Genomic DNA, 26868 nt, shown 5'->3' on the forward strand with positions numbered 1-26868 from the left:
TTTAAGACCTTTTTGAATGCTATTTTATTGAGATCCGGGTATCTTTTAATTATTTTTAAGAAGAAATTTCCATCTATGCGATTTTTGTAATTATGAACTTTTGAACTACGGGTTATATTATCGATTTGATTTTATCAGATTTCCCATTTTTTAGGCTTTATTTTGTAAATTGATTTTCTTTTGCGATTTTTGTAATTACGCAAATTGATTTTCATAAATGAAGTATACGTATCTATTTTATCTTTTTGACAGAAAAACTTTAGAGTTTCGGGTCTTCTTTGAATATCTATTTGCTTCATGAGTGTAGTGGTTGAAGTTAATTTGTCTTCCTTTTCCAATATTATATGTATGTGACTGAAGTCAGGATTTTTCATTGTTGCAAGCGGATCCAACATACCTCGAGAACCCTATGATGTCCATGGATCACACGTGCCCAATTTGAGTCCACTTGCATGTGAGAAACCTTGGAGGATAAAAATAACAATCTCTAACTACAGCTATGGGAGAAATTATTCATCATGTAATTCAGCAGTTCAACATCCTGGACTGAGTTTGTCTCCATCAGTTTACAGCTTTAACAGTACACTGCTGCAAACATATGGATTTGCAGGTGCTTATATTTTTTACTTCAGAATATGTAGTCTATTATTAAGCTTTAAATATTAATAGTATCCCTTCAATAAGTTTTTTTTTTTTTTTGCACATTAGAAATGTTCTAAAGAGATTGAATAACAATGTCTTTTAGCTATTACCAACACAATATGAAATCGGCTTTAGGAAATGTGCTAACACTTTTTAGCCAAGTGTCTGTGATTGACGACCGTAAGTCCTGATTGTATCCAAGATATGTATATAGCACTAAAGAAAATGTGGCTGGATGAAAAAATCCACCAACTATAACACTACCGACCCGTAAACCGTGTTAAGGTCAATATATTACATAATACAACAGTAGAAACATCTTGAAACAATTGGTGGTCAGTAGGTGTTTTTGCAGTCCTCCAATGAGTCCCAAGAAAGAATTCAACCACCAACCAAACTTCACTATAATGACATTTCTTTTATGTTTTTTTGGTATAGTGAACTAAATCCCAGGAACATGCCCGCTAATACACATCAATAACAATGGTTCACAATGACTGTTTCTTTGAAGGGTCGGTAGCTGTCCTCATCTATCTCAGGCCTTCGAAGGTAATAGCGCAGACAATTTATCAATACCTGTGATAATGAATTGTTCAGTGCTGCTCCCGGTAACTAACATGAAATGTGTCTTTGGCTACCAAACCTTCTGTGTCAATCTCTGTTGCTTCCTCATTTACATTGATATCAGTCACAATCTTAATAATTTCCAGTAACAATCCAGGTCGATCCGCTGTCTCGATGTAAAGCAAGCTCCGGCCTCTTGGGTCCATCAGCCTTAACATGAATGTGTGTTGCAATATCCACCTTCTTCTCTGGAGCTTTAATTCCAAAAGCCTCACCCATAGCAAGACGTTCACTACATTCTAGATGATACTTTAGAAGGTTGTTGATGATGGTAAGCCTGATTCTTTCTAGCATATTAGGATCCTTAACTTTGCGCCCAGTGTCCAATAGTGTAATAAAAAACTTTGTTTGTAATACTGACGCCTCAGTTGTGATAGTACCCTTCGCCACATCCAGGCCTAAGTCTTTGAGGGCCTTCAACGTGTCAATAAGTTCCCCAAGACGATCTCCAAAGCTAAGTTGTATAATAGTTGCATCATAATCTGAATCTTGATCTATCAAGATTATTGGCATGGGAATCGAATCAGCTTCCTGACCAACCATAGATGAGAAGGATCCCATTGTTTTTGGAGAGTCAATTGAAGCTCTCAATACATATTTGTTTTCACTGGAAATGGTTGGTGTTGTAGTGTGGTCAAAGAACAATCCATGACGAATAAGAGAAATCTGAGAAACAAATTCGAAAGGTGTAAAGATCTTGAAGTTATCCGATCTCTTTTCTCTCTCAGACAAACAAAATTAATGGTTGTCGCCAACGCTTTCATTTCTTCTTCTTCATCTTCATCATCGTCTTCAATTCTCCCTGAAGTTGGCTATTTTATGTGGAATAAGTAATGTTAACGCGAGATGCTTCTACAAGCCAGTGATGTGCAAGAGGGCTCAGTGTCAACTGAGATAATGGGCAAGAATGCAGAATTGTTTACGTTTAGCAACAGGTAGGTTTTACCCCATGCAATCTATTTCGATGGTAAAAAGTGTCAAAGGCTTCCTCCAGATAGCATCCCAATGTTACCAAACAGTTGTTGTAATTGGCAGCCCAGCAGCTACCTATTCCTTCTTCTCAGTGCATTTTACTTACTTTTAAATAAATAATTGATTGGTATTGTTGAATTAAACTGCAATTTCTTCCTCTTTCATGTTTCTGTTTTCTCAATTTCTTTGGCTTTTTATTGTGCGGAAGCACTTATCAAAAGGAACTATGGAAGATCTACTCTTTTCAGATACACATGCACCATGACTTCCTGGTATAGTATTACAGAAACCCTAACTGTGACTTCGTGGCAAAACATATTCAGTGTTCTCTTTGAATTTTCAGTCTCAAATTCTTGCTGGTAAGCATCTAATAGAGTGCACGATGACTTAGTAAGATCCAGTATCATTTGAATAAAAATTCTCTTCTCCTCTTTATAGCTATGAAAATATGTTTGTTTGTTTTAAAAGTAATCCATGATCTCTCACTAGGCATTATTGTTGTTGTTTGTGTTCTAGCCAGATGGGAAGAAGGTCAACTTGATAATCATATCTCTAAAACTTCCCTTGAAAAGAGGTATTGAATCCCAAACTATTTTGTTGTTTAGCAATTAGTTATAGATTATCTATTTACATTCTTGCGTTGAACCTTAATGGTTAGTCACTATTTGCATTGTATGTTTGCGAATTAGTAAGAATTCTTAGTGGGGTGAGTCATTGTCGGTAGTTTACGTTTTTTCAATGGTTTATTCTTTTACATATTTTTACTTGGAATTGACTGGTTTTATTTATTTATTTATTTATTTATTATTATTATTATTATTATTATTATTATTATTATTATTATTATTTTTAAGAAGTCTTTGCAAGTTTATTCTTCTTATTGACACATAATTATGTTAATATTTTTATTAAATGAAATTAACTAAAACATTCGTACAGTATCGATAGTGGTGTGTCGTTTGCAACAGGGAGGATTATGTTCTAATAATCATATGGTAGAGTCAATATTGTTGTGTTCAATAGGGCTGGTCATCGAGTCGAGCTATTCGTGAGTAGCTCGAGCTCGGCTCGTCGAAGGCTCGACTCAAACTCGTTCGCACAAAAGTATGAGTCGAGCTTGAGCTTAATTTAAAGCTCATTCTAGATAGCGAGTAGTTCGAGTTCGAGTTCGAGTAGCTCATAACTCGCGAGCTACTCGAGTCGAGCTCGAGTTTGAGTAGCTCGCGAGCTACTCGTTTTATAAGCCCATACGTAGTATATAATTTATAATTTATACGACATTTTATACTTTATACCCAACTATAATTTACAATTTATACTAGTTTTAATGTTTTATATACATTTTTTTCGAGTTTGAGCTCGAGTTCGAGTTCAAACGAGCATAATTGAACTCGAGTTTGAACCTGAGCTCGAGCTCGAAATGTAAAACGAGTCGAGCCGAGTCGAGCTTGAGCTATTAGTATAACTAGGTGAGTCGAGCTTGAGCTTCAATATTAACCTCGAATGCGAGCTCGAGTCGAGTTCGAGTTGAGCTTCTACATGTGCGAGTCGAGCTCGAGTATAGCAAAACTCGACTCGGGTAGCTCGATGACCAGCCCTAGTGTTCAGAGCAATGACTTCTCAAGTGATATATTATGCATTTAGTTCATGTCACTGGCTTAGTATTGGAAATATAGGCAACACAGTGACAAACATGGATAGTTTCTAGCATATCATTGACAACTGTGGCTCCCTTTTTGAATAAATAGTACTATGGTTTCATCTTCACAGTGCTTGAGGGCATCTATCTAGTGTCATTGAGTCTTAATCATGTGAATTCCCTTTTGACAACCTTTTCCTAGAATGCATAAATTTACGAGGCATAACTTGCTATATGTTCAAAAGACAACTAAGGATTATCCAATATGTATGTGATCTATTGGTTTTCTACCATGTCTAATATCAGCTATCAAGAGGGCTTAAGGTAGCAAGAACAATGGAGAAGTTAATGGTGACTTCAATAAGCAGATAAGTTAAGGTATCAACAAATGCATCCATAATGTTTGCCTCTAGAAAAATTTACAAGTCTTCCTCGCACTGTAGAGATTCGAGAGAAAGACCTGATTGGATTTTGAGATGGCAAAATCTCATTGTAACGTACTTCAGTTGGTTGTGACCAACACCATGGTGATGAAAGTCGATTAAATGTATGAATATGTAATGACAGTTAGATCATTTGGCATGGAAAATATATAATGAATTATGGGAAATGAGTTGGAATGTTGTTTCTACCCTCCTTAATAAATTTGTGTCATTTTGATGTTAGTCGAAATTATAGCTTACCCAGTAACAAAAAAAAAATATTAAATTACTTTTTTTGTTGAAGTTTGAAGTCTAATTGTGATCCTTAGGATCTGGCCAGATCCCTTAGAATATTTCATCTTACTTAGTTTTATCGTTTATAGAAAACACTTGGGAAACATTCCAAGCTAGATCTCTAGATAATGTTAGTAGACCATGCATGTGTAAATAAAAAACGACAAAACAAAACTAAATTGTATGAATTGACTTTGCTTATATACTTTATCTTAAGATGTTGGATTCCAAATTTTAAACAACATGGAATGACGGAGTCATAACTTAATAGCTTTGGTATTGGAATTTTTATATTAGATTCGCCACATCATGAGTTATGCCTACTTCGTTCTAAATATTACCACCGATATAGATAATTTTAGCTACAATTATGTGATTTAGTATAGCCTAAGCAAGTTAATGTGGATGCTTATACTCTATTCAGCTTGGGCATGGCAAGAAGAATAATAGAAAGGAAAATATCAAAGGTTTTATTGGTTATAGAATGATTTAGTTTGTGTTGGATTTCAGTAATAATAAATGTTTTATTTGGATTATACAATTAGACAAGCACCAACAGCTTCAACAATGCACAATTTTGTGTTTTTGTATGATGCAACTAAGAAAATTTTGCGTGGCCTTTTTGGAAGTAGAATTTTCATTGTTGGCTTATATTTCATTATCACTATGCAGTATGGTTCCTTGAGCTAATGGACATCATGATGTCTTGGTTGTTGGTGTTGAAGAAAAAACAACTTTACACAATATTAGTATTTCACGACTATAAATGAAGAAGTGATTTGCTAGGGGTTTGATATTTGTCATTTGGTTAATTGAATCACTTTGTGATATCAATTATTTTCAAATTGAGATTTTAACGAATCGAGTTTCAATAGATGGTATAGATCTAACATAGTTTTGGACAATATCTAACTTGAAAAGTAAGTTCATGTGTTCAATGCGTCAGTCTACTTTTGTTAAAATGTAAGTTTCTTCAAGACGTACTCCACTTCATTATCAATTACCATAGAAAGTTATGACATGCTAAGCCTTCGGGGATACATTAATTCATGATAACTTCAAGAATGTCGTCCATTTGCAATTTTACTACACAATACCATGCCAAGAAATTTATTATGCTAATACAATAACATCACAGCTAATGATAATACAATGGTTGTTGTTTCGACCCCCACCAACGTGGCAAACGTCCATTAGTAGGGGTCTCTATTTTATTCATTTAATCAACAGGGCTAAAGCCCAATTCGCAATATCATGGATCAATGTATAATCCCATTAACTCATGTGTCTAAGGCTGAACCTTTGCCACATGATCGACCACTAATGTACATTGATTTATGTCCGATTCATTTCTTATCAAAGAGATAATTATCGGTTACAAGTTGTATTCTATCACAATTACTCAAGCAACAAGATTACTTGAGCTACAAGGACTCTCTACTCTACCTATATAAATACCACATTATTTTTCATAAGGAACTACGTGGAAACTTGATCCATAGAGAATAGATCTTGGATGCGTGGCGCAGCCATTATTTGGTTCAGTTTCATCTCCCCCAACATCAAAATCCTCTATTTCTTAGTGCGTTCGTCACCATTGCTCTCGTTGTGTTGAAGCAGTTTATTGCCGAAACATAATTGGCACCGTCTGTGGGGAAAAGAGAATTCATTATCACGTGAAACAATCAAGATGGTAAGCACAAGAACCAGACCAAATAGTCAACATATTCCTCCTACAAACAAGAATCGCAACCCTCGAAATTCAAATCGGCCGATGCATGAACCGTTGAACAATCAAGTTGCTCCTAGTAGTAGAATCAATTCTCAACATCCAACTGTAGCAGCGCCACCTCCTCCGCAAAAGGCAGTACAAGAGCCGCCACCCTTAACAGCCTTGCAACAAGAAAATCGACAAGTCAGTAATCCTCCATGCGGTCCGCCGTCTGTCCATGTCGATCCTTCAGTCGACATGGATATGGACGTGAACGTTACTCTCACGCCAACTAGCGGAAAAGGTGATAGTAACAGCCAATTCACCCCTAATACGGTTGAGTGGGAGTTATGACGAGTCAAAAATTTAAATAGGAACTTGAGAAGGAGGCAAAAAGAGGCAAAGGCGGTGGGCGATGTTGCAAATTCAACAACATCAAGGCGACCATGAAGGGACGCAGCCATTCAAGTGTATGGGACCATCTTCACGATCCACTTCGTCCTCCTCAAGAACGCTATTTCTCAAGCACAATCAACCGATTGCGCGCTCTAGGAGTAATGGCCCTATTATCCGTACTTATGGGGAGAATCGGATTGGCGGGGATAACTACTACCCTAGACATGTCCGATCTCAAAGGGAAGATTTACCTCGAGAAGCAATTTCGGGAAGACCGCCATCCGACATGTGTCCGACATGATCGGGAAGGTGGGCATCCCGCATAAAAACAACAAAACATGGAGTGGTATAATTATTCCGACCACCCGCCAAGGGTGACTACCGCCTAGACAGCCGGTTACAGGATAGACAAAGACAATCACCGGTCGGAGATCGTGGGTACCGCTAAAGATCTTTAACTCCAATAAGAGATAATGGAAGGTATCCTTCTCCACATGGGCACGACCGGGGGTGTCCAGTTGTTCGAGCCAATACTTTAACTCTAACAGAACAACAGCTGAAAGAGTTGATTGCAAAAGAACTTAACGATAGAGAGTCAAGGGATGTAAGAATGAAAAACTTGACAGTCAATGATGGCGTACTTGATAAGTTTTCGGTCGACATTCAAGAAGCTTACCACCATCCCGACTTCAAACAACCCGATTTTGAACTTTATGATGAGTCGGAAGGAGATCCTGGCTTACATGTTCTATCGTTCAAAAATAAGTTGGTGTTATGGGGTGGAGATGATCCGCTCATATGTAAGCTCTTTCCATCGACTCTAAAGGGAGAAGCGTTACGCTGGTTTAGTGAGTTGCCTTCAAGATCAATTCACCAATTCAATGAACTAGAAAATCAGTTTGTTAATCGTTTCCGCCACAATTGCAAGACGCCAAAGGATGTCGACTCACTTCTGAACATCAAGCAACAACGTGGACGAAGTTACATACTTTTGTTACTAGGTTCAAAGGCAGCGGCAGATGTTCCGAAGTTTTCGATGGGATGCTTCTTTTAAGCCTTTAAAGAAGCATTATATTATGAAAGAGACGTAAGTTCGAACTTCATTGTAAGGGATCTTTACCACTCTCTAATTAAAGATGTCCCTTTAAAACTCGATCACGATCCGTATGTTAGGGCTGAACAACACATCCGTGATCGAGGAGAACCTATCGGGCGAAGCAAACAAAGGGACAAAGATATTCGAGTAAAGATTTTTCCGAAAGCAAAAATTTTAAGCCGGAGCAAGGACAGTCAGATCAACAACATAACGATGGAAAGAATGACAGTTAGAAGCAAGTCAATTTCAATTGTGATGGAAAAACTCTACCTGAGCTAAAACTGACCCCGCTCAATGCCAAGTACTGCTATATATGAGAAGTTGAAAAGTGGAAATCTTCTTTCCCCGCCTTAATCCACTTTCGGAAGATACCAAAGCGACAAGGGACAAAGCTTTGTGGTGTAAATTCCATAATGACTATGGCCATGAGACAGAACTTTGTCGCTCTCTTCGGGGTCGGATTCAGAAATTAGTGGAGAAAGGACTTTTAAATGAATATCTTATTAAAAACTCTCAACAAAGTTCTTTTGCGAACTTATGAGCATGTCATTAATGTTTCCCATTCTCATGTTGAGTCTTTTTCCAAAAGTCGAGTAAGAATCAAAAGCATTTGAAAGTTTGTTATGTTGGTGAGTTTAACCGTATCAACAAAGTCGATTTTGTCAAAGGAATCCAGACCGAGACTTCTGAAGAAGAGCCCCTCCGATTCACTGATGATGATCTCCTTGGTGTATATCACCCTCACTATGACGCAGTTATAATTTCGTGGTCTATAGGTGCTTCTCGTGTTCAACGGGTAATGATCGACATAGGGGCCACCTCCGGCGTCATTTTCGGTGGATGTTATTCTCGATGCAACTTCGCTGACGGTATGATCATCGCCGAAGACAATCCTATCATCGGTTTTGACGGGACAACATCTTCGCGGTTGGAAGAATTACCTTACCAATCAAATTAATGAACAAAGAAGTTGAGCTCGATTTCTTATTGATGGATTTGTCGATCCCACTATAACGCAATTTTGGGCGAGATTGGATACATTCCATGGGGTCTGTAGTCTCCACATTTCATCGGTGTCAAGTTCCCATTCTCTCGGGCATATTTGCAAGGTTCAGTAGTGACGGTATCTGCCCATTCTTGTCATGACAAAGCAATGGATGATTATAAAAAATCAGAAGTTCGAGGTAATAATGATCCTTGCAAGTTCCCCCGCCAAGTTATTACCAAAGCGCGTGCCCTCCATCTATAATATTGAGGCTCATGTGCAAGGGCACTTCTGGGATCGACTTTTGGAAGTACAAGTAGGAGATTCAGAGAAGAAACCACTTTTATTTTCCGTTGAACTTTCGAAATGAACAACAAGAGTTGGTTTCCCTTTACAAATGGGGGCCAAAAGCGTATCTTAAACTTTGGAAAATTGAGGAAATGCCGGAATAGACCATTCGTTTGCTGTCATAAACTTGACATTGATCCAAGTTTCAGCCGTTTCGCCAAAACCAAGAAGAATGGCACGATCGGAAGCTCAAAGTTAAAGATGAGATTGATAAGCTACTTGTGGTTAACTTTATCCGACGAAGTTACTTACCCAAAATGGCTTGCTAATGTCGTCCGCAAGGCTAAAAAAGAAACGGACAAATCAGAATTTGTATTGACTTTACAAACCTTAACCCAAATTTTGTCCGATTCATCCGTATCCATTGCCACGAATTCCGAACTAGTGGATGCCACTTCGATTCCAACGCCTATCTTTCATGGATGCTTCTTCGGGTACTACCGGATCACTTTGAATGTTGATGACCAAGAGTTCACCTTTTATTACCGACCAAGGCATTTTCTCGCTATTAATCGTTATGCCTTTTGGTCTGAAAAATGCCGGTGCAACCTACCAAAAGCTAGTCAATACAATTTTTCCGATCTCCGGGATAATAATGGAGGCTTATATTGATGATATAGTCGTTAAATCGGCTTACCGGTGATCATCTTTCCGATCTTCAACTTGTTTTGATAGGCTTAACAAGTATAACATGAGACTCAATCCCGCCAAATGTTCTTTTGGCCTCTCTTCTGGAAAATTTCGGGATACCTCATGACTCGTAGAGGTATTGAGATTAATCCTGATCGATATCGTGCCGTTATTGATATACCATCACCAAAAATAAGAAGGAAATTCAACGGCTTTCTTCGGGTCGGCTTTTGCATCTTCATAGATTTATTTCTAAATATTCCGATCGTTGTCATCCCTTCTTCCGGACTTTAAAGGGGGCGCAACTTGGAACATTGATTATGAGATGACATTGCAATAGTTGATAAATACTTGGTCACCCTCCTATATTGACAAGTCCTTCAACGGGTCAACCGATTGGCATGTACCTAGCAGCTACAACTCAAGCTGTTAGTGCTGTTCTTTTCGTCGATGATGGTAGACCCGTCTTTTTTATCAGTAAGACGCTAACCGGAGCTGAGTCTCGTTATTCAAAGATGGAAAAAATGGCACTTGCATTGGTTCATGCCGCTCGTCGGTTAAAACCATACTTCCAGGGAAGGTTGGTCAGAGTTTATACCGAGTATCCCTTACGCAAGATCTTTCGTAATGCACAGGAATCAAGCAGATTAGCCGAATGGGAAAGTTATCTTAGTGCATATAGCATTGTCTTTGAAAGTCGTACTGCTGAAAAAGGACATGCTCTAGCTTCTTTGATAGCTGATTTTCCGATTGATGATTCTCCTATTGACGATTTCTTGCGCCAAGAAGAATCCATGGAAGACATTCTGCCACCAATAACCGGGGCTTAATTTAAAACCAACTTGCAAAACGCAATTCCTAATCCCATTGACCTATGGATTGTTTATTCAGACGGCTCCCATAATAAATCTGGGTCTGGAATTGGATGTGTTTTTGTTAAACCCGGCGGAAAGAAGATTGAGAAATCTGTGCGACTTGGCTTCGCCGCTTCAAATAACGGCCGAAAGTATGAGGCTGCCATTTGTGCCTTGAGAACGACTTTGAAGTTCGGGGCGAAAAGCTCCATTATACACGGATTCTCGCCTTGTGGCCAATCGGTTTGGGGTCTTTTGAAGCAAGAGATGATCGTATGGCGGCTTATCTTGGTTTGATACATAGCCTTTCGACAATTTGATAGCATCTCTATCACTCAAAGATCCCGAAATGACATATCGCCATGCTTGATTCATCGGCTTTATCTATCCGCCGTTAGAAGCGAAGAGTTAAGACACATCACCGTGGAGTTCCGTGAAAGAGCCAAGCATTGACTTTTACCGAAAAAGAATTGCATGACTTGTATGTACATGAAAGCAATTACTTGTTTTGCTTTCATGCGCTTGCCTTGAAAAAAATATGACCCACGATAATCGCACCAATCATGACTCGGAAGCGGAAAAGGGAGATGGAAAATTCACAACATGACCATACTTTGGATCTTCCATTAGAATCTATAGATCCATTTGTTCCTCTTGAATTCGCTCCCGAAACAGATAGCGAGTTGGTACATGAAGCAGATGATAGTCCCCGGTTCCCGATATGATACTATCAGAGCCAGTGATGATCTCCGATGCGCAAGATTGGCGTCTTCCTTATATCCACTACTTGCAAGTTTCTTCACTTCGCCAGAACCAAAACTCATTGAAAGAATCAAACGCGATGCATGGAAATTTTTGTGATATCTCATTCATCGACGGAAGTTTGCACTTATATCGCAAAGGCTCGGACTTAAACCCTATGTTGCGATGCCTCTCAAAACAGGAAAGGACTTCAAGTTTTGGAAGAGATTCACTCCGGCTTATCGCGGAAGCCACTCAAGGGGCTTAAGTTTAGCTCATAAGGCTATGACACGGGGCTATTGGTGGCGAGAGATGCAAAGGATGTAAAACACCTATCCGAGAGGTGTGAGCCATGCCAAAAGCACGATAATATGAGTAAACTACATTCTTGAGTTGCATCCCATGCTTAGCCCATGGCCATTTGCCAAATGGGGCTTAGACATTATTGGCCCTTTACCTAAAGCTCCAAGTAGTATATGATTCCTTCTTGTGGCAACCGACACTTTACCAAATGGGTAGAAGCAAAGCCTTTGGTCCAAATCCATGCTTCCAACGTCAAAATGTTTTTGGAGAAATATTGTTTGTCGTTTTGGCATCCCCCTCGGCACTTGTATCGATAATGGTAAACAATTTGATGTTTGAAGAAATTAAATCGGCCTACGTTGCTAATTTGAAGATACGGCATAACTTCTCCGCACCTTATCATCCGCGAAGTTAATAGGGTAGGCCGAAGCCACCAATAAGGTGATTTTGGCCAAACTAAAGAGGCGTTTAACTGGCGCCAAAGGAAATTGGGTCAAGGAGTTACCAGCTGTCTTGTGGGCTTATAGGACAACGCCAAAATATTCAACTGCATTATCTCCTTTTAACCTGGCATATGGTGTTGAAGCAGTCTTACCTATAGAATTGATTTCCAGTACATCTCGGTCGGGCAAAGTTGAAACAGTTCCAATGACACTACTTTGGCTCAGTCAAAAGCTCTTATTGATGAGGTTCGCTCTGAGGGACTACAACAGCTTATTAAGTATCAAGCTGACATGAAACGGAACTACGACAAGAAGATCCGTCCTAAGTCTTTTGCTCCTGAAGACTGGGTTCTCTGTAGAAACCCAAAGCTTATAGAATCAGGAAAGTTTGGGGAAAATTAGCAAGGACCCTACATCATAGATCATCCAGCATCTAAGGGGTCATATTTCCTCCGTACTATTTCTGGAAGAATAATAGAGAAGCCATGGAATGCTTACCACCTTCGCAAGTTTTACCGTTAGGAAATTTTTTGCAATTTTACATTACTCCATCAATAACAAATCTATCCATCTATGTAGTTCGTTCTATTTTATCCATCAATAAAGGCATTCAACTTCCATTATCTTAGTTTGGTTGTCATTTTACATTTCTCTATTCGTCTGTACTCTTATGTTCAACAATGTCATTCATTAACGTTCATTCCAGAAAGGTCATCCATATTATGCCTTTTTCGGTCCAAGTAAGTCGCATTCATGCCTACTTGAGGGAAATCCGAGTCAATAAGATGGTTATTCTTGCTCGGAACAATTATTACAATACTCCCACAATACAATATTCGTGCTAATTCCACTACTAAGGCAATGGCGTTGTGTTTTAGTTTGGTTCCAGTGCACGGGTGACGACTTTGAACCCGTGACAACTCCAACAGTTGTCAGGCCTTGCTTCACATTCGGTACAAATATTTTAACACCTGACTAGCTAGGTTCATTGAGGACGATCATGTCCCCTTTGCCTTTCAATAATTTTCTTCAATGGTTCTATATTGGGAGGTTTTTCTCTCTACATGGGGGCGTCTCGTTCTTTTACATTCATAAATCAACAACACTAAGTTTTATACAGGTATGTTATCTGACATCACAATGATATTCAATAGCCAACACATACTTTATTTTTATTTTCATAAAAAAGAATTTTTAGCTCTACGGTATTACATACTTCGCAAATCACATGATCATTGGTTTGGGAAAATCCAATGGTTTCTTCCCAACTTTTCACATATACAACTTCGTTACAAATCCTTGTAATTCATCTTCTCACGTTCTAGTTCATCGCCCGTTTCTATTAAAGTCTCACGGTTGTCTTACGGACGATTCACGGTGCCATTTGCATGTGATCTTGGCCGAGCCGCTCGTTTAAATCATCATTTGCTTGTTATTTTTCTCTACCTCTTTTTGCGCACGTTTAAGTTCCTGATCTTTGGTCGCCACGAATGACTTCAATTCTATCACATCTGCTTTTAAGTGTTTGTGTTCCTTCATTATCTCACAGGCTTTCCCAAATTCTTCGTACGATCTCTCATCTGCTTATTCCGTCCGCTCGGTTAAGTTTTTGTTTTCGTCTTCTAACTCTCTGATGGTTTCGCTTAACGCTTTGTTTGCCTCTTCTAATTTTTGGTTGAGTATCTTCACTTTCTCTATCTCTTCTAAGGCATTGACTTCATTCGAACGATATTTTTTTCTTCGCGACTTTTTCATGAATTTTTTGGCCCTACTACATCTTCCGTTTTAACTGCGGCAAAAATATCCGATTTCATCATCTTTCGGACTTAAACACAAGTTTGCAATAACCGATAAAAATAATACTATCATACCTGGTTTATACTATCGAAAATCATTGACATTGTTCTGTCATATTCTCCGACGCAGACGTAGGCAAGAGAAGTTTCGATGAAGAAAAGTTGCGGGTTTTGAAGAAAAAGTTAGTATCGTTCTCATCCACCTATACGTTCCTATTGTTCCAGGCAACTCCTCTCATCATCGTCTTCATCTATTCTTACTATCGCACCAGTAAAAAGTGATCGGAAAGATCATGAAAAACGGCTTATTTACAAAGTCATCCTGTTACTGGCGCCTTCAAAAGATTTTGTTGTATCTTTCGCTACAGCAAGATTTGATAGCGGAATACTCACCCTTCAGCGCATCTTGGAGGCTGATGATACCGTGGTAAGTAACCCTTGTATTATGTTTTTATTTTTTATTTTTATTTTTTATTATTATTTTTAATTTTTTATTATTATTTTTTTTTTATGGAGTAGGATATGCGGCCCCAGCACTTATATAGGATTATGCGCGGGTTTTCCAGTGCTGGTGGAATTCTTCTCCAACTCCGACTTCATCTCTACTCTCAATTCTTATCTCATCCGAACACTTTGAGTCCAATTACTGTTTAACTTCCTTTTATTATTGTTATTACTATACTGCCCCTACGTTTAATTTTCAACGGTATAGTCCAAATATCGCTATTCCGTTGGCACGCTTCGTCGAATTCGATTTCACGTTATTATCGTGGACGCGTTGATCTCGTGATTTTAAGCCAATCAATTTCTTTTGCAATTTTATTTATGTGCATCTTTTATTCTATCTATCGTTTTCGGCCGTTTTTATTTAACTACGCCATTCGTCCCGTATAATGTTAATTTGACATTTTTTCATTTCCACTAATTCACAAAATTTTCCCGATTGTCCATTTATCTTATCGTTTACGCTCACACGACACTTTGTTATACACTCCGCTTACTCTTTTATTAATTCACGCTTTCGTGATTTATCTTTTCTTCTTTGCCATGTGAACTTTGTTCACCGACAAAGAGGGGCGGTGATGTTCGACCCCCACCTACGTGGGCAAACGCCCATTAGTAGGGGTCTCTATTTTATTCATTTAATCAACAGGGCTAAAGCCCAATTCGCAATATCATGGATCAATGTATAAACCCATTAACTCATGTGTCTAAAGCGTCAACCTTAGCCACATGATCGCCACTAATGTACATTGATTTATATCCGATTCATTTCTTATCAAAGATATAATTATCAATTGACAAATTGTATTCTATCACAATTACTCAAACAACAAGATTACTTGAGCTACAAGGACTCTCTACTCTACCTATATAAATACCACATTATTTTTCATAAGGAACTACGTGGAAACTTGATCCCTAGAGAATAGATCTTGGAGTACATAGCGGCGACCATTATTTGGTTCAGTTTCATCTCCCCCAACATCAAAATCCTCTATTTCTTAGTGCGTTCGTCACCATTGCTCTCGTTGTGTTGAAGCAGTTTATTGCCGAAACAGTTGCCATGAATGTCTCCACAATACTAAAATGGAATAGAAAACAATAATAGAATCCATTGTGATAATTGATAAACTATTATTGTAAATGTAAGATTGAAAGTATTACGTACAAATAAGAATAACGTTAACACACTGTTGAAAGGATGCTTCTTTATAAAATTCGCACGCGCATTAACTAGTAGCTAAATACAACACAGAGAGTCGCTTACAAAGTATACAACTTTGCCACACATTTTAAGTGTACATGCATGCGTATGTATAGATTGCAGGCGTCATAAGTTACGAAAAGGTTCTCTTACATACCCACTTAACTCAATAATGTGGTATGATTTATAACTTCAAACAGAAATCTGGATCATAATATCAGCTTAGCACTGCATCCTTAGTATAGGTTTGGGTGGAGACGTGGGGTGATTAGAACTTGAAGAGGGGTTGCTTTGTCATTTGTCAGTCCCGGTGCCTCAGTCATGTCCACAGATGCATTCATTGGTGTTTCAAAATCAAAGCCCTGTAGGATACGTGCTAATGTCAAGTGCACCACTTGAAGCGCAAATGAAATGCCTGGGCAGATTCGTCTTCCAGATCCGAAAGGAATGTACTCAAAACATTGACCTCTAAAGTCCACATTTGCTTGGTTTGTGAGAAATCTCTCTGGATGAAACTCACCAGGGTTAGACCATACGCGTGGATCTCGTTGAATCTTCCGTATGTTTGTTATTAGGCGTGTACCAGCTGGGACATAATATCCAGCCACAGTGCAGTCCTCCATGGCCTCGTGTTGTGCGGATAGAGGAGCAGGTGGGTAGAGACGCAACGCTTCCTTCACAATTGCTTGGAGGTACGCTAGCTTCACTATGTCTGACTCATCGACTTGTCTATCTTTTCCAACACTAGTGTCGATTTCTTCTTGGGCCTTCTTTAAAATGTGTCGATTGTTGAGTAGTAAAGAAAGAACCCATGTTAGAGTGATCATTTGAGTATCAGTACCTGCTATAATCATATTCTGCAAACAGCACAATGCTAAATTGTTAATATCATTTGCATGTGCATGTGTTTATGCATGTTTGTGTGCGTGTGTGTGATTTTCATCCTTAATTGTTGATATGAGAATAATCTGTGCAATTATTAGTTTGTTTGATGACAAGGGAAATTCCTTATTTTTGGAGAAATTGCAGGCAGTTACAGACACGCAGACATACAAAACCACTAAATCACATGATAAACTCGGGGGCATATATATCTTTAAGTTAACAGTAGTACTTACTAGGCAAATAGCTTTGTTAGCGATGTCGGCGTCATAACCAAATAGCTTTTTATCGCCAATGATAGATAACAATACATACATGAAGTCCTTCTCCTCCTTTGTTTTATCATCCAATAAATTTCGACGATGTTCTTCCAACCATCTCTGCATAATGCTATCCAGTTCTTTGGCAGTCTGTTTCATGGCTTTCTTATGGCCGTGGAGGTCTAACCACCCCAGATATGGAAGTGCGTCTGACAATACAAACAGTCCAAATAACTCAAAGAGATCTTTAATGGCCTTCTGAAATCGCCTTCCCTCAACATCATCCGATTTAACACTGCCACCCATGTACCGCTTTCCAGCAACCATTCTAACAACCACGTTTAGTGTCAAGTCACCAAACCATTGTTTCATCTCCACCAAAATAGATCCATTTGTTATATCACAATTTGCTTGCCAGAAGTGGTACAATTCTCTTATTGATGTGCTCACCTCAGAGATCCGAACATGTTTCAGCAACTCGAGCCTATGGTTTGAGAGAAGCTCAAGTATTGCTATCCTGCGGCCTTCACGCCAATATGAGCCATAAGGAGCAAAGGCAAATAAGGCATAATTGTAGCCCAATATCTCTACGGCGATGGAGGTTGGGCGGGTTGCGAGGACCTTGTCGTTGGTAGTGAAACACTCCTTGGCTACCTCCCAACTACTCACCACCAATGTTTTATGTATACCAAGCCGGAGAGTGAACGCTGGGCCCTGTTTATCAGCCATGGTGCTCAACGTTCTATGTATGATTTGGGGTCTCATTAACATAGGCAAATGGCCTATGATGGGCCATGCCCCATCCGGTTGAGGAGCTTCTGTGCACTTGTCACTCCTTCTCTTCCATTGCAGATAACCAAGAAAGATTAGTAAGGCAAGAATACCTCCTAAACACTGTTGAAGTGAATCCATGAATTCCTTAGCTTATTCTAAGTAGTTTTGAAGACTTTACGAGGAGATGAACGAGCAGGCCTGCCCAATGCTCATTGTTAACATTAAATACACCGAACTTATGCCGATAAAATACAGATGAAGACTACATTTATTATGTATGAGGACATGTACGTGTGACCGAACTCTATTAAATTTGATGTTGACCACCGGTTGACAGTTACCCTTCGCCATATTATTATAATATTGTCGAAAATCAAAAACAAAAAGGAAAAGAGAGAATGTGAGTTTGTTTTGGATCTTATTTATTTTAATTTTTTTTGATAAGTGAAAAAAAACAGAAAACTATAAAGTAAGTGCACCACTTTAGGCTATGCCAGATTTAAAAAACAAAAATAGAAAACTATAAAATAAGTACCCACTAGCCACTACACCAGATTTATAAAACAGAGAGTGACTTTAAAGGACAAAACTGCTCAAAAAGTAATTCAACTCCATCTTTTATTTTTAATCACTCATAAGGACCAGGTAGATGAACGGTCAAGTATACTCTTGACGCGAAATAATAAATGGTTCGACCTAACCGAAATTACTCGGTTCATACTTCAACATAATGTATTATCAGTAAGAACATGTATTGAAATATGAACAATTATTGTTGATACCTATTTGAAGTATGAACAATCACTGTTCATGCCTCAAACATGAGCTATGAACAATCAATTTTCAATGTTCGTATGAACATTAATTGTTGTTCATACCTCAATATGAGCTATAAATATTAATCATTGTTCGTATAAACAATAACGTATAAACAATCATTGTTCATACTTCAACATAAGCTATGTACAATCATTGTTCATACATCAACATGAGCTATGCACAATCACTATTCATACCTCAACATAATATATGATTAGTAAGAATACATATTGGAATATAGTATGAACATTCATTGTTCATACATATTTGGGGTATGAATAATCATTGTTCATACATCAATATAGTTTATGAGGTATGTTCACCTATTTGGATACGAACAATCACCAATTTTTTTTGCTTTATAAACATAACACAGAGGGTGAATCTGATATTTAAAAAATAAATAAAAATTTACATGTTTTATATCTATAATAACACGAAAGGGTAAAATTTGTATTTTAAAAAAAGTAAAAAGGTCGGGCCCACTTATTTTGTCCTTGGGTTACTAAAATTGAAATCGTATGTATGTTCATGGGTTACTTTATGCTTGTGAGTTACTAAAAAAAAACGGTATCCTTGATCTAGAGTTGTTTTCCCCCGAAATTGATCCTTTAGACTCTTTAAAAAAAAAAAAAAAAAAATAGATTGGATGCTTTCGGGGACCATGCAGCACACTGTCGACATTTTCCAGGTTTCAAATACCGACATAATTATGTCAGAGACATTTTATGTGATGCATTTTGGAGGGCTGAGGTACAAGTGAAGAAAAAAACTTCTGTTAACTTTCTCACTGATCTGAATGAGGGAAGATCGACTCTTCGGCCTGCGGATGTCTTGATTTACTGATTGGTCCGAGGGGGAAATATGCATGTGTTGATATAACCTGAGTCTCTCATTGGTAGGGTTGGGGAATGATGACTTTGAAGTGGGAGAAAGCGGTAAGAGAAGCGGCGACGAGGGGAAGATGATGAAGCATGAGGAAGCTTGCGAAATAACCGGCATTGTTTCATTCCGTTTAGTTTAAACACTTTCGGTTTTCTTGGAACAAATGCATTGAACTTCTCCGAGACTTCGAAAGTTATGAAACGATAACGTTATGACAATTTGGTTCTAACGAGTTTGTTTTTATAAGGATATGATTTGCTATTCAGAAAGGACTTGCGGCGTAGCTTGTTGCACGCTTGTCCTAATTATTTGTAAAATTCTTCATCAGTATCAATAAAATTTCCACTTAAAAAAAAAAAAAAAAAAAAACCTTGCTCTTTTTTGTTCTTTTGTGAGCACGCCCCACTATGCGTCATTGAACTCCCAGTAAGTGTCGGATCTTCAGTCAGACAAACCGTGTAAACCCTACTAAAGATAATCTAGACTTTGAGTGAGTGGTCGTCTCAAGAGCTGGTACATTAAACATTTATAAGAGCTATATATATATATATATATGCTTACGACAATGATAGAGTTGTGGTTTCCTCAATCAAAAATTCATATGGAAAATGGAAAGATACTTGCATACAATATAATTGACAAGATTTCTTAACAAATTAATATACACAATAGGATCAACGGAGATTATACATGGCGTATATCACTAGTTCTCATGAGAATCATCTAGAAATGATCCAACTTTGGTATCTTGTGATTGCAAAATATCACGAGATGAATCTCCAATACACTCCCTCAAACTGGGCTGCGGTAAGGGCCAACAACCCAGTTTGGTTCGAAGTGCAACGAATTGATCACGAGGCAAAGCTTTGGTAAACACCTCAGCAACTTGATTTGAGGAGGATATAAACTTTGTGATCAAAGAGCCCAATGCAACCTTCTCTCGTACAAAATGGTAGTCAAGCTCGATATGTTTTGTTCAATCCTGAAATACAGGATTGACAGTAAGGTGTAATGCCGAAACATTCTCACGTAACAAGGTAGGTAGGTGGTCAGGGTACATGCCTATCTCGCGAAGGAGGAATGTGAGCCATGTAATTTCAGCTGTGGTGGAGTCCATGGCTCGATATTTGGCCTCAGGGCTTGACCTTGCGACGGTTGTTTTTTCCGGATGTTGAGCGACGAGTGGTAGGTCACCCTGCCCAATCAACGTCGGAGAAAGTACATAAGACCAATGGACTATTATCGAGCAATTATATACCATGATGTAGTGTTCCTTAAATATACCGAAGGATCTGTTTGAGGAGTTGGAAATGGAAATTTGGTAGGTGGTTGCATTTACTGAGCAACATGATTGACATTAAATGTAATGTCCAGGTGAGTAATCGTTAGATATTGAAGGCCTCCAACAATGCTATGAAACAATTGTGGATTAGAAAATAGTGTATCTGAATATGCGAGTGCTCACAACTTGGACATCATAGGTGTTGAACTGGCCTTACAACCTGTCATATTTGCTCGATCAAGAAGTTCAGTTGCATACTTGGCTTGATTAAGAAAGATCCCACCATCAAACTTTGGAACTTTCACACCAAGGTAGTAATGTAGGTAGCTGTAGATGTTGGTTATTTTGGGACTACGACCTGTTGATTTGTTGGATAGGGAATGGTTGCACTCTTCTTGGGATAAGAGTTGTCTACGTATTAAGTTTTTCGGGGTAAACTTAATTGAATCAAGCCTTACGTAGTTCATCTCTCTATATTTATAGATGTGTGCTTGAACCGTTATGGATTGCAGATCCACCTTGTGTGCTATCTTGATGATTCGCCATTAATGTGATGTTACAAAGTTAATGTTTTATTGATTATGGCGTTGATTTAGCTCAAAGATTGTGCTAGTTGATATCTTTCCATGAATGGTCAGAATTCTGGGTGGACGACACAGGTGTTGGGTCGGTAGTGCGATCGATGTTGTGGGGACGAAATGTAAGACGTCCTGCCATGTGGACACATGCTCTATAGTGTAGAACGGAGGGTACTTATACAACCCCCTTTATTTTTTATTCGTTCATTGGACAACTGTTGCGTGGAAGGAGAACGGTTAAGAAGTAAAGTTTGAAAGCACGTGTCTAACAACTATTTTGTTTTGAATTTAGGTTTCGGGAAATGTGTAGGAACTATTGGGCTAGATTCGTGGGCCCAGAGTTATAGCGATTTGTGGGCGAGTAATGATTTAGGTTTTGGGAACACAGAACGTTTTGATTGTCTCGAGGTGTCTGGTTAGTTGAGGGGTTTTTGACTTGTAAAAGCTTTTTGTTTGTTCACTTTTCAACCAAAGTGGAAAAAAAGGAAAAATCCAGAGCGAAAGAAAAGGAAAGAAAGCAAAGAAAAACTTCTCATCCCTTGTCATCAGGTTCGTGTTTTCAACTTAGAAATTTGAGCTTTCTTTCTTTCTTTGATTGTGCAATGTCTATGACTAGTGATATTTTGAGTGGTGAGATTGAAGTTGGTAAATGGAGAGAGAGAACGGTAAGTGACGAAGAAGTTGAGGAGAGGGTTCGTAGTGGTGATGAGGCTTTGTCGTCTTCCTCGTTGGAGACGGTGGATGAGAGGAAGCCTAAGTCGGTGGATTGTTATGCCGCTTTGAGGGAGGAGTTTGGTTGGGTAGAATCCGATCTGTCTGTGTACGATCTGGCTGGGGAAAAGAATTTGTATACTAACGACTACGTTCCTTGGGGTGGAGGAGTAATTGTTTGTTATGGGCAGTTGAAGGCTGAGATGAGGCTGCCCTTTTCCCGTCTTACTGTGGAGGTTTTGAACTTTTTGGGGAATAAAGCCCCCGGCCTGTCAACTCGTGGGGAATAGTTGGAGGATTCTCTATGTATTGGATTTGTTGAATGACAGGGGCTACAACATCTGTTTAAACGATGTGACGGAGCACTTTGTTGTGAGGAGGTCGGGTGCTATGAACTTTACTTTTCATGTTTATAAGGGGAAGTCTCCTGTTATTGTGGGGGTGAGTAAGGAGGAATGGGGGTGTAAGCCGTTGTTGGCTGTAGGTAGATATTGTCTGCCTAGTTTGGAGATTGATAAACATGTTGTACAATTTCCTGGTAGGTCGTTGGTTGTAGGTCGTAATGTGTATGGTAAATTATAATTTGGACGTTCTGATTTATTTGGTTTGTTTTTGCAGAGATTACAATCCGTTTTCGTACGAAGAACGGTGTTATTGAAAGGTTTGCTTGTTTGAGCTTGGAGGAGAAACAAGCTTTGTTGGGGGACGTTGCGCATTATTTTAAGAAGCGTGGAGGGAAAAAAATCAACCGTAAGAGGCTGGAGCAAAAGGCTAGGGCTCACAAGGTAGTGGTTGAACTTTCTAATTCTAGCTCGGAATCTGTCATGGAGAGGGAGAGTCAAAAGAAGGCACCTATTTCTAGAATGAAAAGGAGTGGAGGTGTTGGTGACAGCCGTTATGGTGGAGCTAGGACGTCTGGTGGGGTCACTGAACACCATTTTGGCGTGGTGAGGACGGCTGGAAGGGTGACGCCTTCCAGACGTTCTGAGTTGGGTGACGCAAATTGTTTGTTATCCCAACGTTCTGAGTTGGGTGATGCAAATCGTTTGGCACTCCAACGTTCTGAGCTGGGGGATGGAGGGCGCTTTGCGTCCAACCGCTTCTCCTCTGGTGATGCAGATCGTTCTACATCCAACTACTTCTCCTCTGAAGATGCGGGTGCTGGGAGTGGCAATGCTGGTGGAGTGGGCGATGCTCCCACTTCGTTCCGAAATCCTAATATGAAAAGGCGTTTCGAAATGGTTGAGTCGGAGGGGGTTAAGAAGGCCCGAACTGAGTCTGAAAACCGACCTAGTACTGTTGAAGGTCGTTCGTCTTCAGGTCGGGTTCATCTGAAGAAGATGAACCTGATTGATTTAATTTGTTGATCTTTGGGGTGGTGAGGTCCGTGGAAAGAAGAAAGTCAGTTGGTGAAATTTGAGCTGTTCTTTGAAGCGGGGCAAGGGGTATAGAAGTATGAGACACAAGTAAGAAGAGTGACAGTGCTGTCCTTGATAGGATGGTTATGTATGAGGACCCCTATAGTGGGCTGAAGAAGTTTGTTGAGAATGGTGACTGTAGCTTCAAGTCCAAGTTGGTTGGTGGGGCGTTGTTGAAGAGTATTGTGCTTGACGGGGATAGGCGCAAGCTAGATAATAAGGGTCTGGAAGTGAATTTGGTGGAGATGGAACGGTCGTTGTGCTATGTGAGTATTCTTCCATTCTGAGCTTGCTCCTTTTGGGCCTTGTTGATTTTGATCCACTCTAATATCCATATTTGTTATCTTGTTTGTTAGGTTCTGGCAATGTATAGGAAGCTGAAGGAGATGGCGTCTATCTCCGATCATTACAAGAAGGAGCTGGATGTCAGCAAGCAAGTTTGTACCAGGCTGGTGGCTGAACAACAAGTGGAGAGAACTGAGGTTGCAGGGTTGAGGATCAAGTGCAACAGTTGGGTGGTAAAGTGGCTCTGTTGCAACCCGCTATGGACTCTGCCAAGCTGGAGGTTCAGTAATGGGTCGCTGAGTGCAAGAGACTGCGTTCCGTTGTTGAACGAGCTGAGACTGCATATAACGGCTTGGTGGACTTGGTGGAGAGTGGCGACACTTACGTGCTGATAGATGATTATATTAAGGTATTGGATAAATATGATTGCCTTAAAATGTCTGTTGAAAGTGGGGCTGCAATAGTGTCTGCTGCAAATGCTGGTGTAGATGCTAGTAGACCATCTGATCTGCCATCTAACCAAATCGTTGTGCCACCGGTTGCTCCAGCTGTTGTTTCTGGTTTGGATGTTTCTGAAATTGTTGTTGATCAGGCTACTGGTTCTGGTGCTGCAGAGGGTGGTGATCGGGACCCTTTGAATGTGGAGAATCTTCCTTGTGTGAATTGACTCTGAACGTCTTGTGTTTGCTCTTGGGTTGGGAGGTCGTTGAACAATATTTAAATAGTTCTTTGTTCTTGATACTAATACAATTTTTTTTTTGGGGATACTGAGGTTGTTTTCCTGGGATAACCTGGCGGCCTCGGTATCTAACCGATTTTGTATTGAAGTAGAAATATTTAAATTACTTACTTGTTGAAGTTGGCTTGATGTATGCATGTGATTGCCTTTGTTGCTACTGATTTGTTGTTTGACGACCTGTGCTGCATAATACTAGTCCTGATGAACTGCTTGACTTTGCTAGGTCGTCTTTTGTAACAGGTCGTAGAGCGTTTGAGGACGACCTATGTATTTGCGTAGTTGGCACCTAGGCTTCGTCTTGTCCCCAGGTGTACTCCCTGATTCGTTCCTTTTGGGGGAACTTCTGATTGATATAATTAGCCTTTGAGTGGCCATTATATTTGAGTCTGTCTTAAACCCTTTGTGAGGTCGTAAGTTGACTTGGGGTCCTTTTGGGGGTCCCCTAGATTGAATTTTGTCTGATAATTGGCCTTTGAGTGACAATTACAGTTGATCTGCCATCTAACCAAATCGTTGTGCCACCGGTTGCTCCAGCTGTTGTTTCTGGTTTGGATGTTTCTGAAATTGTTGTTGATCAGGCTACTGGTTCTGGTGCTGCAGAGGGTGGTGATCGGGACCCTTTGAATGTGGAGAATCTTCCTTGTGTGAATTGACTCTGAACGTCTTGTGTTTGCTCTTGGGTTGGGAGGTCGTTGAACAATATTTAAATAGTTCTTTGTTCTTGATACTAATACAATTTTTTTTTATGGGGATACTGAGGTTGTTTTCCTGGGATAACCTGGCGGCCTCGGTATCTAACCGATTTTGTATTGAAGTAGAAATATTTAAATTACTTACTTGTTGAAGTTGGCTTGATGTATGCATGTGATTGCCTTTGTTGCTACTGATTTGTTGTTTGACGACCTGTGCTGCATAATACTAGTCCTGATGAACTGCTTGACTTTGCTAGGTCGTCTTTTGTAACAGGTCGTAGAGCGTTTGAGGACGACCTATGTATTTGCGTAGTTGGCACCTAGGCTTCGTCTTGTCCCCAGGTGTACTCCCTGATTCGTTCCTTTTGGGGGAACTTCTGATTGATATAATTAGCCTTTGAGTGGCCATTATATTTGAGTCTGTCTTAAACCCTTTGTGAGGTCGTAAGTTGACTTGGGGTCCTTTTGGGGTCCCCTAGATTGAATTTTGTCCGATAATTGGCCTTTGAGTGACAATTACAGTTGAACCATACTTAACCCTGGTGTTGGTGTTAAGTTGGTTTAGGGTCCTTTTGGGGGACCTTGGTTTGAATTGATTGAAAATTAACCGCTACCTGGCTGTTGTTGTTGAGTCGTTCTGGACTCCGTCTTTGATATCCGACCTGACATTGTGATGTCTTAGGTCGGGCTGCGTAGTGTGAAATGCAAGGTGCTCATGTAATGCAAAAATGATAGTTGCACTCAAAGTGTTGATAAAATTTCATTCATATTGACGTATGTACTTAGAAAAACTTATTGATAAAAGTGCTTAAGGAGAGCTGTATTCCAAGGTTGGGGAAGCCTATCACCGAGTTGGGTTTTGATCCAGTATGCGCCATTTCCAATAACTTTGTCAACAATGTAGGGGCCTTCCAATGTTGGGTCGAGCTTGGCTGGTGCTAAAGTCTTTTTGAGGACTAGGTCGCTAGCTTGGAAAGATCTTGGGACAACCTTCTTGTTATAAGAACATTAGATTGTTTGGTGGTACCGAGCTAGGGATATTGCGACAGTTTCTCTACGTTCTTCTAGGAGATCAACTTCTTTTGCTAAGATGTTATCATTGACTCCTGATTCAACAATGTCAGAATGTGTAGTTGTGATTGTGAGCTCTGATGGTATCACTGCTTCCGTTCCGAAGCAAAGTGTGAACGGAAACTCATTTGTACTGGATCTAGCTGTTGTTCTGTATGCCCATAGAATGTTTTCGAGTTGCTCTGGCCATTGGTTTTTTTTGCTCTCCAGATGAATTTGATTACGTTGACTTCCTTGACTTGGACTAGTGGGATTGCTTCAACCCACTTGGTGAAGTAATCTGTGGCTGCTAGGACGTATTTGAGCCCTGATTTCTTTTGTGGGATGAATGATCCCATGATGTCTAGCCCCCACATGTGGAACGGCCATAGGCTGGCTATGTTGGTCAATTCCCTTCTTGGACTTAGGTGATTGTGGCTAAAAGTTTGACATTGGAGGCATTTAAGAATGTACCTTTTTGCCTCGATATGCATGCCTGGCCAATAATACCCTTGGACTATTGCTTTGTGTGCCAGTGATCTTGCTCCTGCGTGGTTGCCACATTCACTTTTGTGGATTTCGTCGAAAATGAGTTGTCCCTCCCTTGGAGTTATGCACCTTAGGAGGGGTCCTCCTGCTGATTTGCGGAACAGTCTTTTGTTGATCACTATGTATCTTAGGGCTCGGAATTGTATTGCACGAGCATTCTTTGTTTTGATGGGATCTCACCATGTAAGATGAACTTGAGGAATTGGCCCATCCAAGATTGTTTGATCTCTTTTTCGGATGAAGGCTGGAAATCTGTGAGGCTGTTGATACTTTCTTTCTGGTAAGCAGGTCGTTCCAGAATGTCAATGCAGACTATGGTTGGACATGCCACATGCCTCTT

General features: G+C 39.6%; 1 protein-coding gene, 1 long non-coding RNA gene and 1 pseudogene across 2 annotated transcripts; 1 reads left to right on the forward strand and 2 right to left on the reverse strand.

Moving 5' to 3' along the window:
- Window positions 1-165: 165 nt before the first annotated feature.
- LOC147501488 (uncharacterized) lies at window positions 166-4549 on the forward strand. The gene is made up of 3 exons (XR_015221393.1): window positions 166-610; window positions 2755-2812; window positions 4184-4549. It is a non-coding gene; the product is annotated as an uncharacterized LOC147501488 (long non-coding RNA).
- On the reverse strand, window positions 862-2543 carry LOC147501489 (ACT domain-containing protein ACR12 pseudogene; annotated as a pseudogene).
- An 11039-nt stretch (window positions 4550-15588) lies between the features above and the next one.
- On the reverse strand, window positions 15589-17799 carry LOC147501490 (cytochrome P450 CYP82D47-like). The gene is made up of 2 exons (XM_086606559.1): window positions 16723-17799; window positions 15589-16461 (listed from the first exon to the last, which is right to left on the reverse strand). The coding sequence occupies exons 1-2, from the start codon at window positions 17656-17658 to the stop codon at window positions 15841-15843; spliced, it is 1557 nt and encodes a 518-aa protein (XP_086462685.1). The 5' UTR covers window positions 17659-17799; the 3' UTR covers window positions 15589-15840.
- Between the last annotated feature and the right edge of the window lie 9069 nt (window positions 17800-26868).

Source organism: Coptis chinensis, chromosome 4 (genome assembly GCF_015680905.1).
Source record: "Coptis chinensis isolate HL-2020 chromosome 4, ASM1568090v1, whole genome shotgun sequence".
Taxonomy (NCBI): Eukaryota; Viridiplantae; Streptophyta; class Magnoliopsida; order Ranunculales; family Ranunculaceae; genus Coptis; species Coptis chinensis.

What these genes read in the sequence shown, in the direction of transcription:
- LOC147501490 (XM_086606559.1), bottom strand. Translation starts at nt 17,658, where the DNA reads ATGGATTCACTTCAACAGTGTTTAGGAGGTATTCTTGCCTTACTAATC. An exon ending in CTAACAAAGCTATTTGCCTA is followed by an intron (nt 16,462 to 16,722) that starts GTAAGTACTACT and finishes TGCTGTTTGCAG; the next exon opens with AATATGATTATAGCAGGTAC.